General features: G+C 42.2%; 1 protein-coding gene across 2 annotated transcripts in view; it reads right to left on the reverse strand.

Moving 5' to 3' along the window:
* Positions 1-12,620, reverse strand: part of LOC144472628 (uncharacterized) — an 82,232-nt gene extending 69,612 nt beyond the window's left edge. For both annotated transcript variants that reach the window (XM_078185879.1, XM_078185877.1), the window contains exon 1: positions 11,157-12,620. In XM_078185879.1, the coding sequence (XP_078042005.1) occupies positions 11,157-12,098 (942 nt within the window). In that variant the 5' untranslated portion in view covers positions 12,099-12,620. The remainder of the gene's footprint in view (positions 1-11,156) is intronic.
* Between the last annotated feature and the right edge of the window lie 5,581 nt (positions 12,621-18,201).

Genomic DNA, 18,201 nt, shown 5'->3' on the forward strand with positions numbered 1-18,201 from the left:
CGAGTCACGGGAATCGAAGTTTTCAGCAAGGTCCGTGCGAATCGCGGAACCAAGAAGATTTCATTCAGCTATCGGCGCAAAACCTCTATTTATCTTTGTTAACAACCTTCTCTGTTTTCCACCACGCGATCCGCGGGATCCGCGTAATCCGCTTCTAATTACACACCGTGCGGAATTTAGAGTAGATATCTATAGCGCGTCGTTGCGTTAATTTTTCATACTCGAGCAAAATTAACCGGGCTTATTAGTGCAAAGCTTGAAAACGCATCCTACAGCACTTGCTCCTCGGCAAGCTAATACAATCGTCAAAGCATGCATAATTTCCATAGATCGGCGCCGTGAGGAAATTTTTAATCGATTTTACCAGAAGAAGTACACATTCGAGAACATTCCAACGGTACATCTAATTACACGTTCAACGTGATTTTACATCGCCGGGCGCGGTGTTTTGCATAAACTCGCATGATCGTCGATCGTTCTGGACGAGTTGAAGCCGTAATCGACGAGCCGGCATCGCGTTGCCATAGTTACCGCGGAAAGTAAAACCGACTTTGAGAAGCGAACGAGACGTGCTCGTCAAGATTTTCATCGTCCGCCGAGTTATTTTATAATGCATTTAACGCGATACACTTTTCTTCGTTTCACTGTTTCATCGAACACATTTGTGCAGATATTTATTTACGAATAAGATTATTTAATAACATTACAACTATCCATAAATAACGTTACAACTATATTAGCGTACGGTTCGTTCGAATAATTTCTCAAGTGTCGCGTAACGAGCAGGATTATTTACAACGTTGCGCTAACTTGCCAATTAATTCGCGATCGTCAATCAAACTTAAGTGGCACACCTTGAACCAAGATTGACTGGTTGTCTTAATTAGCGTGCCGAGTCGGAAAAGGCGAAGAATTCTTTGGTAGAGAAACGTCGCGATACGGTGGCCCCTGTTTGCAAATTCGCCATACGAATCGCTTATTCTTAGCACGACAAAACTACCGACTTGACCCTGTTCCGCGTGTTTATTGGTAACCCCGCGTGTTTTAAATACACTTGTTGCTAAAGTAGTAGGAGACTCCAATTCACAAGCCTTTATAGCTACAAAAGCTATTTATAAGCCTTACGATATAGTTGTGAACACACAAAAGTGACGATTATAATTTCAAATGATGCGTGATCCGCTCGGTTCTGCGGACTTAATAAAACTAGTTTCACATCGGTAAATCAACGATAAAAACTAACATTGACGATTAAATGCAAATAATAGCAAAGTCGGAGACGAAAATAAAAATTACATGAAAGTCTACAAAATTTACACAAATCAGGCAGATCTAGTTTATTAGATCGATAGTTAAAATAACAATTGTTTCAGTTTGAAATACATTTTATGTGCACACATAAAAACTACTTATATTTATATAAAAACTTGCATTTGTATTCAACGAAGTCTGCGATAATCAGATGCTTCTTCGCTCAAATCTCTTTTTAATCCATTTTATACCAAACGTGTTGTTAAGATAATTTAGAGTTGAGTTTATCTATAGTAACTTTATAATTTATTTTATTTGTCGTTTTAATATTTTGCCATATATCTATAGATTATATTTAACCCTTTGCGGACGAGAGGCGTTTCGTTTGGCAGGACGAATGACAGGCGACAGTCGGTGTTTATGTTAAGATAATTTTTATATAAATTATATAATTGTATATAATCGTATATAAATTAAATAATTGTATAAAATTGTATATAATCGTATATGAATTATATTGTATCGTCCTGCTACCTCACTTGATCGGAAAAGTCGCCGTCTGCTAAGGGTTAAAAACACGAGTCAAAATCTTGAAAAATTCCACACGCGCCACTATATTGTATAACAGTATTTATTGTCATTGATAGATACAGGGTGGTCCACGGAATTGCTTCAAGTCATAACTCCGTTATTATTGCATTTATGAAAAAATGCCAAATGAGAAAGATAAATGGTTCGAAGAGCACTACATTTGTAGGCCTTTAAATTTTTTTTTAGTTGCAGCAGTGCATGTGCAATTAACAATTGCATCGTTTCTTTAAATAGAAATCCATATTTTTGTTTACCCAGATCGATTCTTCTGTTCATTCCACGTAAAAAATGATTATGGTACCATGGCAAAAAAATTATTAGATTTCGAGATATTTGCAAAAAATGTCTTCATTGAAATAGAATCGCGACAATCGTTTTCCAAATTGAATAATAGTTTGCAACGCCACGATACATTTACCGAACCCAAAAGAGAAGTTCCAGAACCAGTAATAGGAAATGAGAACCACAGAGTGAACATACAACATAGTCGTGAACGTGTTGCGTGAATTTTCCCTCTGCACAGGGATCGAGAAACTGCAAGGATACTCAACGTATCCGTCGAGTTGCGTGTTTATGTGCCGATCAGCGTCAATTTTTGCTAACGGTACCGAGCTCGATCGGTCAATCATCTCGTACGTCGTACCGTGAGACAAAACGGTTCCGCACGGTACGACACGAACGAAATCTGCGTGCACGTCGGAAAAAGAAAAAGCGCGCGCGCGACCCGGCGCGATGCAACGCGTGCAAGCTGAAAGCGCATTGCGACCGGCGTCGTGCACGTGCATCGTACCGCGGAAGTAATTCGTGCGAGCGGGCAACGTCACGTGCCGTTTTAGGCGGAACCGGTCGTGCCGCCGTTTCAGGAATTAGAGCGATTATGCTCCGGCGACCCTAATGCGGACTACAGGAAAACGATGATTCGGACAATAAGGTCGACTCGACCGTTTCAAATGTTTTGACTTCTAAACGGCGGAAAATTGCGCGGTCGTCTGTCTAACAACCTGAACGGGCAAAAACAACGTTGCCAGTGATAGTCGATCGGCGATGGAAGAAATGTCGGTTCGTGAACTGTTTCGCTACACGTTATGGATAATGATGGTTGGTCGACTGTATATTTTCTGTGGGCTTTTTAACTTTTGTTTTTGATTCACCAACTTCGAAATTTGATTGAAATAATATAAATAATATAAATAATATAAATAGTATTGTAGTATATATATTGTTGTAAAGTTGATAAGAATGTTTAGCAAAGTCAATAAGATAGTATTTAAGTGGAAGATTCAGCAGACGAAAAATTCATTTGTTTCATTACTTCACTGATTTGTGTATTCTGAGCAATTAAAACCCTTTTTGTAGCTTTTTATGTTGAAAACGAAAAGGTTAAATCGTTTCGTAATTTCCTGGGACGGGCAAGCAACAAACTATAGAGACAGATAAAATAAAATTGCTTTCATGGTATTAAATTCTATTTATATGTAATATAAATTCTATTATATTCTCTATATATTATTTATATTGTTATATTCTATTTATATCTAATATATATATATATAATATAATATATATAGTACATATGTAATATAAATAGAATAGAAACAACGTAAAATAGTAGATAAACTAAAATAATAGAAAAGTTTCGACGTACCGCGTTCAAATCTCTTTAAAATAGCTTTCGTTTAATGTACCTAAGAATAATTAAAAATAATTAAAAAATAAATTAAAATAATGGAAAAGTTTCGACGTACCGCGTTCAAATCTCTTTAAAATAGCTTTCGTTTAATGTACCTAAGAATGATGTTCAGGATACCCTACTCGGACACGGGCACGTGCATTGCAACACGGATTGCCGAACTCGTGCGAAGGTTTCATCAGTATTGTACAGAAGTACATATTCCGCAATTCGTTCCCAGAGATCTAAACGAACAGGTAGCAGTTTGAGATGAAGAAATTGGGAGGACGAGTCCCGAGCGACACAGCCGCGTGCCCTATCTACTGTGAGATCATCGATGTTCGCAATTCGCGGAACAAAGGGTTTGGTTTCTTCAAGAAAAAAAAATGTCTGGGTATTTGGGCTCTGCCTACGAAAAAACTGTTTCAGGAATAATCTGGAACACGGTTCGCGTAATTATTCTGTCGTTTTACCCGCTCCGTCCGTGGACGCGGACCGGAAGCGCGGCATCGCACGCTGTGCCCGCAGGGTTTTTGTTCTGGAATCCCACGAGCCAGCCGAGAGAGTAGGAGACACGGCTGTTTCGCGTCCAGACCTCGTCGTGTCGTTAAGGTGCCGGGAAACCGTCAATTGCGTAATTCGCTTCCCCGTCGCGGCTCGATGACGCTTTTAATTCGCTGCCACCCCCTCCCCCGCCGGCCAATTGAATTCGGGCGAGAATTAAAGCCGAGTCTATCTTCGACGTTTCCCGTAACGCGATATCGCTTCCGTTCGACGTCCGATTGTCTGGCCGGTCGCTGCCCATCGCTTACGTAAAAAACGACTTTCCATTCGATCGCGAGTCCCGTTCCTGTTACGCGGATCGAATATGTTCGTCGATTTTGGCGCGCGGATCCGAACGAAAAACGAAAAAAAAAAAGAAAAGAATCCCTCGCGCGGACCGCCTTACTTGCGCATCGCTGAGACAATTAAACGAGACAGCGCGCGGTTATGGTAATCGCGTTTAACCATGCTGGCCGATTAGGTATGGCGCGAATGCAAATTACGTTCTCGCGTTTCCAACGGTCGGATGCAAATGAACGTTTGCTCGTGAAACAAGCTACCGGCTCAAACAATTCACCGTTTCTCGTTCAACGAGCCGCAAAGCACCTGTTCCGCGATCCGCCTCCCCAACATTTCACGATTTCCTTGCTCCCGAACTGTCTTCCCGATCGAAACGCCCATCGTAGGATTTCATTTCGATTTCTAACTAGATGGTTTTCCAACAGAGGTATTTCCTACTGGAAATACGACCCGTACTTCCAATGTTGACAGTCCGTAGCGGCCATGTTGTTTTGAATGCGTCGATTAAATCTGTTGTTTACAATTCGGTCGTTTGTGCCGAATCACCATGGCGAGTTACACGATTGAGAAGCAGGCAGAAATGATAAAATTGAATTATCAAAATGAGTGTTCGTTAGTGAAAACGTTGCGCGCGTTGCGCCCATTTTATGGTAGACGCGGTTGCTCTTCAAAGTCGACCGTCTAACGTTCGGTGGCCAAATTCTAGACGACCGATTCGGTAAATAATCAGCCAACACTCGTACGTCAACGGAAAGCCAGATCAGCCGAGAACATCGTCGCTGTCCGTGAAAGTGTGCAGGAGAAGCCGAGGCAGTCAATTCCTCGCCGTGCACAAGAATTTCGTCTTTCGCAGTCTTGAAATTGGCGAATTTTGCGTCTGGACTTGTGCCTACACCTGTACAAGATCCACCTGACCGAGGAGCTCAAAGTTAATGACCACAGACAACGCCGTTTCGCTGACTGGAATTGACCACCAAGATCGTGCGATTTTACCCCTCTAGCCTTCTTCTTGTGGCGTTTTCTGAAGTCGCAAGTCTATACCAGTAAGCCACAATCGACCGACGTTCTCAAAGTCAACATAGCCCAAGCCATCGCTCAAATTCAGGAGATATGCGGCAAAGTCATTGATAATTGGACCTCTCGGATACGTGCCACCGTGCAAAGCCGCTGGGGACATTTGAACGATGTCATATTCCATATATAATCGCATACGCGAGCATTTTAAATAAAAAAAATTCGTTAACCCTTTCGGTACGAGCGCCGGATATATCCGGCGTCCACGCGACGACCGCTGTGGCCGAGCGCCGGATATATCCGGCGACCGTGCGACGACCGGTATAAATAACAGAATTTTATAGAAATAACTCTTAATATTTTATATAAGTACCTCTGAGTATCTCTTAAGCTACAAGCAACACTTTTGTTCAAAAATGTCGTTTTATTAAGCACAGTTTTTCTTTAACGCTTAGGAAATATTTTCCTATAAAGGAGGACTCGTTATGTGCAATTTTCGGCGCGGGGCCTCGTACAGCGAGAGTGTCATGGCGGACAGAGTGCTCGTACCGAAAGGGTTAATACCTCATACACAGCTCATTTTATTCCATTTCAAAATCGACCCGCCCTTACTGGAAAACCCTATACAATCCCCTCCGAATAATTAATCGAGGAAGCTACGTCATTACAGTGTGCGCGCGGTGGAACTGTATTTAACACTTTGCTGAAACTTAATTCGCCAACGACCTTATTATCACACCACCTTGAAACGAGACTTTCACAGGCGGCAGTGCTTTTCAGATATAATGGAGTCTCGTGCAAATAATTGTTACGTGATACTGTACAATTTTTCATAGGGGTTAATTGGTTTTTATTATTTCAGATTTATAAGTGGCGGTTGCAAGAGCAAGGCTCTCGGTCTCAGCAATCTGCGTGATCCTGAAATCTATAATGCGCGTACTGCAGATTTTTATGCAAAATAGAATTTTTTCGCTCAACAACCTTGGTGAAAATAAAGAACAAAGGGAAAATATCGCGGTGAAATTATAATTTCGCAGCTTCGCATTTCAGTTTTGTTTTCAGTCGCTCGCAACGTGAACGCAACAAATCTGCAGTCCAATTATAAGAATCATCGTCTCGAGTGGTTCCGCTGCGTAGTCATTCTGTGTTTATTTTTACAAAACACGATATGAATAATGTTTTCCAGCTTGACTATTAGGTAACTTGGACGTAATATTGAAAATAATTCAGAATAAAATATGAGAAATTCAAGTTCATACGTTGTTATCACGTTTAAAAATATGGTCGCTTTATTTGACCTTAATTTGGAATAATCACAAATCATTAAGAAGTGATTTAATTTCGTAATTAAAACGATCACACGTATTTATATTATATTTATATTATTTCCGGAATATTTTACAGAAAACAGTACGAACACTCGAAACATCGTCGGCAATCTAAGGATCCGACGATTTAACATTGCGCCGTGCGCGCATTGTCGTAGGAAAAGAGGGGGCGAGAGATCGGCATGCATCATCTCCCACGGAATCCTTCCACGAGACTCGAAATAAAATTCCAGAATTGCGTCGAACGTAGTCGAGGATGGTCCAAATAAGACGAACGCTAGAGAGACACAGGACGGAATAATCGGCGGAGAAGTCACCGGGGGCCAGCGACAAGTCATCGATTGTGCCGGTCGTGTCGAGCCGCGTTAATGACGCGGACGCTACTTTTAAATCGGCCGGTTCGGCGGTGGCCATATCGAGGGACACCTACGTGTCGATCCGCCGATCGCTCGCGCGTAATCGTGGTTTATAAGGGCCGCTCCGCGAAGCGGGACGACGGCGAGGAGGAAGCGGGACACGCGGCGGGAATGTAAAAAATGTGAGTTACAAGCGCCGCGCGCGCAGGTTGAGCGTGGGTAGCTCACGGCCGAATGTCGCGTAGGCCTCACCTGCGGCAAATCTTGTTTCAGGAAATGCGCCGCCGCCGCCGCCGTGCCGCGCTCCCGTCGAACAGGCTATCGCGTTGCAACCTCCAAGTGCAATGCCGGTCGCGGAGCTATTCAATGAAAACCACGGGGTCAACCGCGTGGAGTTTGCCGGGGCCCCGCGTTCTCGCCGTTCGTCGGTGCTCCGACCGCCGTCGGTGACTTTCTAGCTCGTGGAATTTCGGAATTCCACGGGCATATCGAAGAGATATCGCTCGCTCGTGAACCGTTCGGAATTTTAACCTCTTTGCTGCGGACGACGATAAAGAAATAGCAATTTTACATGTTACCAGAGAAATACTTCTCTTACGATTTAGGCCTGTAATTCTGTGCCTGCAATTTTACAATTTTTAAAGCGGACCATATCTTCACACTTTAACCCCTTGCACCACGACTACTCTCACACTGCATTGATTAACACTTATTTGATCTTAATGCTGTCCTTAAATAGGACCAAATATTTTTGTCTTTTCTATTGTCTTTATTTACTTTCGTCTCTAGACTTTGATAACAAAAGACTTCAATTTGATCCCGATTTAGAAGAAATGAATAATATTCATATTTATAGCATTTATTGCATGAAATTTTTATCACGAGCCTAACTCGTTGTTATAGTGCAAGGGGTCAACGAAATTATATTTATAATTTGTAGAATGCATAAAGAACAATTACTAATAGTGTTTCAAAGTAGACTGGTTCCTATATCGTCGAAGAAAAGGTCACAGTATGCGAAGCCACTGTATAACTCGTTTCCTGTACGGAATATATTAAAATGATCGTGAAACATATCCATAAATTTCGCACGTTCCAGAATAATTCTAGAACAACTTGTCAGAAGGAACTGCGCCCAGCGTGATCGATAAAACGCATACAAAATGCGTCGCAGACATAGATCGATGCGGCTGACAGTAAATTCTCCCCAAATGGTCCCTCAGCTCGTAAAGATGGACTCGACAGAGAAAATACGATCGTTCAAGCCTCGCGGCTTGAAAGTAGCTATTTCTTCGAGTAACTATATCTTCGAGTAGCTATTTCTCCAAGTAACTATTTCTCGAAGTAATTACATCTAAGTAGTACTTTTTCTATGCAATTGTTTCAATCGAAAAGCTACTAATCGTCAAGACAATGGTACAACAAGGGGTTAAACATCTATAGATAAGCGTTGAAGACGATGCCGCGCACACTTATAATTAACAGAACAATCATTCGCGTCGCGAGTTTCACATCGGGCCGCGAACGATGGAAATTCGTGGAACCTCCATCGAACAATGAAGGAAAAAAGCAACGTTCGCGCCGCGGAATCACGGAAACTGGAATTACGCCGTTGCGAGTCACCCGGCGATGATCAACAGGTGAAACGCGTCGCGGGTAGCTCGGCGACGAAATGGGAATACAAATATTTGCTAATGGACGTCGGAGGTGATGTAAATCGTAAATAGCTGTGACGGGCTTTCCCGAGGAGCGCCGCGAAGTGAAATTTATTGCTCTCGCCGGCCCGATGCCCCGCGAGCAGCGGTATATGTATATCGGGGAATGCGTGCGCCCGATCGGCGACCCGCGTCGAATGTTTACGATTTTTTTTACGCGGGGTCCGTAATGATCGACGCGCGCGTCGCGACGGTTGATCGGGATCGAATACGCCGAACCCTTCTCGAACGGACGCTTTCGTAATCGCTCGATGACTAACACGGTGTAGCGTGTCCGTGCCGTGCAAGGCACGTCGATGACGTAAGCACGCACGCACACGGGCGAAATACATTGGTTCGCATGAGACGCGACGGCGGCGCCGCATGTGAACGAGCATAATGCTGCTGGCGGCACAGCGTTCGTTCCGCGCGGCCATCGTCGTTGTAAATCACGCTTTCGCGAAATTTCATCGACGTTTCCGACGGGAAAAGAAAGTTTCGAGAGGCGCCGTTTTATATTAGCCGCCGCCGCCATTGTTCTACGTGCCGTCGAAAAATCCGCTCCGGCGGATCAATGAAAAGAAAATCGAATTCGAGAGTCCCCCGGACGCATTCCCACGCCTCGACGTGGCCGCGGACCGATAAATTCCACGCACGAAAGCGGAATCGTGTTTCCTAAGCAGAGCGCCGGCTGAAATAGTATTTTTTTCGCGACTCGTGTGAAACTGAACCTGTCGCAAATTCGTAGAGCGCGTGAGAGGATCGTGAATGAGAAGGAGAACGAGTGAGAAGAATGAAAAACGTAGAGGTGACGACTGTGTTTGAAAAGACAATAATTTGCATTTGCAAACATTACGATTTCTTACGTTATCTCGTTCGTTATACGTTAATCATTATCGCCATTTATTTTGATGTTTAAACTATGAAAAGTACTCTATCTTATGCTTTACGCAATTAAAATAAAAAATATTTTACGCTTAGAACAGCAAAAGAAAATACTTTGCTTGCAGAAATTTGATTTCCTATTGAGACACTGTTCTATTCGAATTGTAAAGAATTCATTGCTTAAAACATTATTTCAAATATGTCTATAAATATTACCCAGGTGTATTCCTCATTTGCTGTGCTACATTACTGGATGGTTTCACTTGTGTCCCTCGTCCTCGCCCGACAATAAGTCAGAGTTAGGTCGCAACAATCTGCTGAGAAATCTGCAGAAATCCGGCAGATTTCGAGGGGGACGTTGCGCGTTATTGTTATAATCAGAACTCCTGAAGCACGTCTATCTACCTTACGGGCCACCAAGATCTCATCCTGATTTATTACGTCCGATTCGCGATAATTTATTACTGTCAACACTATCTTCTCAATATAGTTCGCGGTCAGAGATCTATCCGTTCGGAATCAATCATGCCGGGATTGTAATTATTCATAGAATGCTATTGATATGTCGCACTTGTGTCGTTAAATTGGAAATTAATGAATAAGAAGTCAACGCGAACAGAGATACTGTTCATTTTCTGGGACGCGTCCGACGATTTAGAAGTCATAAACTGCAAAGACGAGGCATAAAGCGACAATGTTTAACAACGACACTGTGACGCTCTAACGCGTGAATGTCTTCCAACGTTGTTGAATTTATCTTGACACTTAATTATGTAATTATACTTTACCGTTTTCGATTGATAAATTGTAATCTTATAAATTTCAGAATACAGAGTTCTTCATGTGCTACAATAGCTCGAAACAAATGGCTACTAAATAGTCTGAAGGTCAAAGCGAACTTTAAAATACTAAGTATTATTTGCGTAATTAGGTTTGTATATAATATTTCTTGACAGCAAAAATAAAAGGAAATGACACGGGAATGTAACGCAAGAAATAAAAATAAGTAACAAAGTGATAATTAAATTTAGTCTTAATAACAACGCGTAGAAAATAATCACGTCTTACAATAAAATATACCATCGAAAACTATCCATTTGCATTTCCCCATTAACCCTTTAATCTGGATGCTAATGACCGTTAGTTATTGCTTCACTAAGTATCGCATGTTTTTCAGTTAGCAAGTGCAAGGAAATTTACGTTGAAAGATTGCAGGCTTAACGAGTTAACTCGCATGGATTTTTAAATAATTACATGAACGTATATGATTCGTTTAAAGTTGCGTGTGGCCATTGCGACCGTCACAATCCGGTTAAGGATTAAAAAGTCAAAGCGAAGCCTTGCGAGTAGGACGAGGTTACATCGATCGAGATCCCCGTGTAAACTTCAGATTATCATCATTGTTTCAGTGCTCGTTGAAAACAAAAGTTCGATCCTCGTCGCAACAGATCGATTGTTCAAGGCGTCGTTGCATTTCGCAGAAAGTACGCCACCACCCCCCTCAATGGGATACGAGCAAATTTACCTGATCGACGCCAGCGTCGAACGTCCCCTCCTCCCAAATCGGATCGTCCCAACCTCCCGACGATCCAGAAGAGCCCCTGCGACCCGGATCCCACGAGTTTCTCTTGTTATTATCCAAGGAGTCAGTCGAGAGCCGTCTCCTGTCGTAGGAGCCTCTTCTGCTAGAAAGCGGTAGCGCGAGCCTGTCCTTCCTCAAGTTCCCGTTCGATCCCATCGGATCGGTGCTCAAGGTCACGTTCAGGTTGCCCCTGAGGTTCCCGCTGGACCCGGCGAAGCAGCTCTTCAGATTGGTGGCGCTCTTCGTCTTCAGATCGGCATTCGACGCGCTCAGGCCAGCCTTCAACGTGGTCGGCGAGGTCGGCGAGGTCGCGAACAAGCTGGACAACGTGTTGACATCCCTGCGCGAGCTCGGCCTCTGCAAACTGGTCATCGATTTCGCAACGTAGTCCCGTCTCAGAGGTGAATTATAGTTGGACGCGGTGTCCTTCTTCAGGCATCCCATCGATCTACCGATCGGGTCCCGCCTCAGCGCCGCGCTGCCGATGGTGGACGCGTAACTGTCCTTCTTCGAGTGATTTATCGCGCCCATCGAGGATCCCAACGGGTTCTTCCTGAGCGTGTTCGGGAAGCTCGAGGGATGAAGCTCCTTCCTAGGCGGTGACATAGGCAGGCCCAGGGACCCCCTTCTGCTCGGCGACGTCCCCAGATGGCTGTCTCGACGGCCGAGCGAGTCTCTTCTAGTCTGCTGCTGCGCGCCGCTCCCCATGGAACCCCTGCGATTCCAGCAGTTCTCCTTCGCGTGTTTCCCATGAATGTCGCAACAGCTCGAATCAATCTCGACTTTAACCACCTCGGGGCTGCACTGTTGCTGCTCTAACTTGACGTCCCTGAAGAGCGCCTCGAGGCGTCGTATCGCCGCTTGTTGGTGTGCCGTTGTTGACATGACGCGGCTGGTATATCACGACGCACTCCCGACAAACCCCGCCTCCTCTCTTCTAATCGATTTAACGTCTCCCGGTTAGACACTCGTCGAGGTACACGCGATACTCCACATAATTTCGAAAAATATGCTGACAGCTCTCTCTCTCTCTCTCTCTTTCTCTCGACGAGGCAGGGACGACGCAACTTACCGCGGGCACCCACTGTTCGACGAACTTCTTCGAGGCCGTCGGCGCGCGAGGTAGACGAACCGAAACTCCACTGACACCTCGACGACCTTACACTTGGCTCTTGAAACAGCCCGGCGAAATTATCCGCGGGCAGGATACACTCTGCTCGCGGTTGTTCCGTGATCGTTTCGGCGTGATTTAGCGGGGAAACGTTACGACGATGGTTCCCCGAGCGGAAAATGTAATTAGACAGTCACGAGAACGCTTCTCCCGGAGTCTAGGACGGTGTGCTCGCCTGCCTGGGACGGAAATGTAATCGTGGTTACATGGAAACGCGTGTGCGGCGTAACACACGTCCGGTGAGGCACTGGGGGACTCCGTGAGGAGAGAGACCCGAAGGCCTCAAAGGAGCTCTCCATACGGATCCCCACCAGAGCAGTGGCATTCGCAAAGTCCAAGTCGCCATATTAGGTCAAACCTTATGGGTTTGTCGCGCAAAACTGCTGGTTGAACACCGACACGACCCTGGCGTACGGTGTAATCGGGTCGACCGCCGACTTACTTCACCATTGTCAGCTCTACTTTCCACTGTTTATGGTCTATCTCGGGCGCTCGACGCGCCGCGTTATCACCGGCCACCGTTTTCTATGGTGTCCGAACGACCGGTCGTTCGATGATGCATCGTTTGATCCCGTGCACTTATCCGAGATTCCTTTCGGAGCTGGCCTAGTGCGAAGTACGCGTAATCATTGTTACGATATATAACAGTTTCTCTATTGACTTCATGGGTTTTTTCGCTTATTTTTATACCTCGAGGGTAAATCATTTTATAATTATACAAGAAAGTATGACAATTCTATATTATCTGTCAATAAGTGCACCATACTCGAACATATAACTTTGGATTTATGGACAGTATCTTATTTATTAAATTATATTAACCATAACATAAAGCCGTAAAATTATATTCATTTTTCATATATAACATTTTATATTAATTGAATCCAAAATTATTACGAATGTACAAATATATTTCTCGAATTTTAGATAGTATATAACACGTTTCCAAGGCTTATCCAATAAGTTACTTTGAAAGAGTTAAATCAAATTCTACGCGGAACGTTTTAAATGATTGAAAAGAAAACCAAAAAGCCCACGATTAATTGTGTAGAATTTGTTGTATTATATTATAGATTTAAAAAAATTTCGAATGAAATAAAATTGAGTTGAACATTTACTAATGTGTAGCATAGCTGCATGAAATTCACAGTCTCGTAACGTGAAACAATTCGTTGATTACGTAGCTGATAACGTTTCCAGTTATCTCTCGAAAAATTTGAACAGCCTTTTAATAAGTGATAATAGCTTCCATATCTATGACGAGACCCATTGTTCTATAAATAAGTATAATATTTTTGTTTGGCCTTCGTTGACACCGAGCACTGCGCCGCTAATCTCATTGTTTGCGCACCACTTCTCAAGCTCTTATCGAAATGAGCTTAATCGCGGCAAGTTGGCACAATTGTGCAAAGACTGGACTAAACAATAAGCCTAAAAGGCTTAGTTAGAAGTTGGTCCCCATTCTTCGACGAATGGCTGCAACAAACGTATAATTTTTTTGTTCTTCCTTCACGCTGATGATAAAACTCGGCTTTGGTGGACGGGCGAGAAGGAAAAAATGTTTATTGCTCCTTACCGAGAACATAAACGTTCGTGAGTCATCGACGAGTAATAGATTGTACCGTCTAACAATATAACTTATCAAATGCTTCGAAGAATCGAACAGTTCTACGTATCGAAAGCGTAAAAAAAAAAGAGAAAATAGAAATTTCTGAAGAAACTGTATTAATATAAATCGAAGTTATTTATTGATTTCTTCATTTATTTAAGGAAGAAGCTTTTCGCACAAGATAATAAGGTAATACGTGAGGAAAAACAAAATAAAACTAACACAGAAGAAAATATTGTTTGGTAAGGTTAATAAAAATAATTATTGTACAATATGTTGCAGCGATAATTTTAGGCCTCTTAAGATTTGTTTAGTTACATCTGTGCGCGTGTAGAGTTAGTATAATTATTCATTCTATTTATACAATTTTGGGATCCATACTTTGTTTATTAATATTTATACTGTTGCGTAGAAGCAAAACAGTATGGAGTCCAAATGACATTGCCATATTCCAAAAAAAGGTCTTGTTAGAGCATAGTAAAAAATTCCAAGTGTGTTGATATTACTGAAGAGGCGATATGATTATTCAAGCCTTGCGGTTTTTTTTACGGTTACCGATTGTCAACATCTATAAAACCGAGGCGAAGGCTGGAATAATCGTATTTCACCTTAAATTGTCCATTTGTGTTTACGAGTTGAAGAACAATTGGAGAGAATAAGGAGTATAATTATAAATTAATTAAATTAAGTAGAATCACGATACTAAGTAAACATACTTAAGAATAGTAACCATAATAGTAATTTTGTGGACCGCGTATTAATCGCAAGCAGAACTGATCATTTCAAGAATGTACCACGTCGATACTTCCCACTTTTAAGTCTGTGAACTGATGCACTTAATTAATTCCTGCTGCAACAGCAAAACGCGGTAATGCAGCGCACACTGGCATTTGCAGGTGCAGACTTTCGCAATTGCAACGAGATGGAGCTGCAATTCTCTTCTACATTCTATATCGCCTCGAAACTTATACACAAGGGGCGTAATTAACCCAGTATTAACCACTTCGGTACGGCGCGCATCGGCCACGAAACTGTGCCCACAGCCGGCACTCACCATGCGCATGCTACTTCGTGCATCGACAGTGAATCCGTTTTGCTCTTTTACAGATCTTTGACGAGAAAAGCTTATTTATGTGTATTTCTGGACGTAAACACTGCATTTGTAGAGATAAGCCAAAAGTTCTTGGCAGTCGACTATAGTCGACTATAGTCGATGCTCGGCCGTGTGCGTTCATATCACGGCCGTCGACTATAGTCGACACTCGGCTGTGCGTGTTCATCGGTGGCCGTCGACTATAGTCGACGCTCGTACCGAAGTGGTTAACAAAAGTTCAGCAACAGCAGTAATTATTATATTTAAAAAAGTAATTTCGATTTCGTGTAGAAAATGAAAATCGCCATTTTACAAAACAACCTTTGTTCACGACCAAAAATCATTCAGAATAAAAGGTGTGGTAATTATTAAATTAATTTCATTAGTGAAATTGAAATGCAGCATACTGTAAATCACCGATTAAAACGATGTTGTTACAGAAAATCGAGGCCTATCTCTTATTCCCTGTTAAGTACCAAACTTATTTCTAAAAATTGAAAAATGGCAAATTAAATTTGTGGCATCTTCGACTTAATTTAATCGTCCACGGCGTAATTGTACGTTAAACACGTATAATAAGCCGCACGCGCCACTGTTAACTTACTGGGCGTCTCGTCGACACCTACACGAAGTTGCTGCCGAGTCTAGTTCACCTTGATGGACGAAGGTGTATCACACTTTTTGTTCTAGCAGGAAAAGGTATACCCTTTCGGAAAAGCGACGTCCCGGCAGGTGTCCAGTATCAAGCAAAATTTATATACTATTTATAAGGTTGCTCCGAACTATGAACATTAACTCCGTGTAACTTGAAAGAGTTTTACAAGTCCGTTAATAAAGAATAATAATAATAATAGTAATAATAATAATAATAAAATACACCGTGAAAACAGTGGTTGGATTTTGCGGACCTTGCGAGAGAACAATAGATCTCTTCACTATAGTCTCCGTGCAATTTCAAATCCTTATTCTTCACACGTTTTCCGTTTCTGAAACTTCATTTTGCTGAATAAAATAAACGCTACCTGCGAAGATGCTACTGCGGAGAATTCTCTGCGAAAACAAAAGCACAATACCTGGCGCCGTTATTCTGCTAATCATTCCACATATGTGCATGTATTTAAATTCGCTGCTTCGCTTATATTCGAACAACACAAAGGAAAATTTTTGCATGACGCTAAACATTCTAAATGTTTATTCGCGCATCTCCTCGGATTCTTGATCTTAACAAACTGGTTCTGAAAAACGTGAATTCCCAATCGCTTGTCCCCTAATTATAAACATGTGTATTTTATCATCGCGAAAGGACGTTTCGTTTTTATTGAACGAAATTAGCATAGAATATAGCATCGATTAGCATAATAAAAGTTTGAGAAGCTTGACGTCTTAAAAACTACAACGACGTCCGAAGACGGGAATAGTAAATAAAAAAAAGGAGAACGGAAAAGTCGCGGGATCTCCCGTCGATTTCCAGGTTTTTGCGGTGGAAATCCGCGCGACGTGTGTTAATTCAGTCGCGAGATCTTTTTCGCTCCGATTACATCACACGGTCGTTAATATTGAAATCGGAAATTTGTCGGGACGGAGTCATCGCCGACTATGCAACAGCGCGACAAAAATCACGGGAAACCGCGGCCGCCCACGCGTGCGGAACCGCCATTTTCGTTTGCGTTATGAGGCATCTTCTAATTGTGCGAGGTGAACGCGGATCTCGCCGGGCGTGTGCGCGACGATTTGCATCCTGCAACTGCGTCATCGCGCGCAACATAATCCGACGACGGTCACCCAATGATCATTAGAATTTCGAGAGTGGGCGCGCGGGCCTTGCGGCGGAGTTTACCAACGCGGTTCATTTGCAACGCTCGATTCGCAATAAACGTCCGACCACCAACCATCGTTTTCTGCAAATCAGACTCGTGGCTGTGAGAACATTTAACCCTTTGCACTCGAAGCCATTTTAACTGTGAATTTAAAATCATTTTCCTGGCTCATTATATTTTCGTTCCATCTAACAAAGTGCGTTTTCACGCATACGAAATTGATTTTAGCGACTCGTACGAACAGTTCCGCTGTTTAACAATTGTTTAAATCGAAATTTATAAATATAAATTTAAATCGAATTTTATAACTATAAAAATGATCTTGAACGTGATAGAACAATCTGCCTCGGAGATAGCACTCGAGTGGAAAGGGTTGAATTATAGCGATTCGGTTGAATAGAGGGGGGAGGAAGGGGGTCCCTCTTAACCCTTTGCAACTCGAGTGGCGACTAAACGGCGCCATTAAAATTGTTGTTCCAAAATCATTTTTGTAGATGTTGCCAAAGCTTCGACTTAAAAAATTGTTGAAAGTGTAACTGTTATATGAGTCACGAGACTCAATTTCATGCGCATAGAAGGAATTTTGTTATATAAAATGAAAATACAAGAAGCCAGAAAAATTATTTTAGATTTGCAGTTGAAATGGCTTCGAGTGCAAAGGGTTAAAACTCAAAGATCGTAAAAACTCAAGGTCGCAGATGCCAATGGAAGTTATTTCGATTGAATATACTAAATAATGTGAAAAATTGCGATTTTTGTTTTTTATTTTTATTCAACACGAGGGAATTATAGAAAAACAACGAAATTATAGAAATTACCAATTGCCTCCAAGTGACAGCTTGGATTTTTCGAAAACTAATTCATTAATTTACGTGAATTTTTTAAGTAAAATAATATCTCAAATTACTTCAAGTTCGTCGATTTTTGAGGAACTGTGAAAACTTGATCGAAAACGTGACGATCTCAGTGGTTACATAACTGTTGCACTGCGGTACTTTCAGCAAAATTTTCATTCAAAGAAATTGAAGACGAAATTCAGTAGATAAAAATGTTGATTTGTAAATTTACCTTGCCCTTTGATAAAATCAAAAATTATATTATGCCAAGCAATATTATTAAATAGTTGTGGCCGAGAACTTGCGAACTCGCACCTAAGGAGGCTAATGGTTACATAATTATTACACTGTGGAACTTAGTAAGAAACAAAGATTCGGTAGAATTTCACATTTTTCGATATTAACATTACATTTAGATTAGTATTATATTTAGTCTAGCAATCGTAATTATATTCTGTAATC

The sequence above is a fragment of the Augochlora pura genome, chromosome 7 (genome assembly GCF_028453695.1).
Source record: "Augochlora pura isolate Apur16 chromosome 7, APUR_v2.2.1, whole genome shotgun sequence".
In the NCBI taxonomy this organism is placed as follows: domain Eukaryota; kingdom Metazoa; phylum Arthropoda; class Insecta; order Hymenoptera; family Halictidae; genus Augochlora; species Augochlora pura.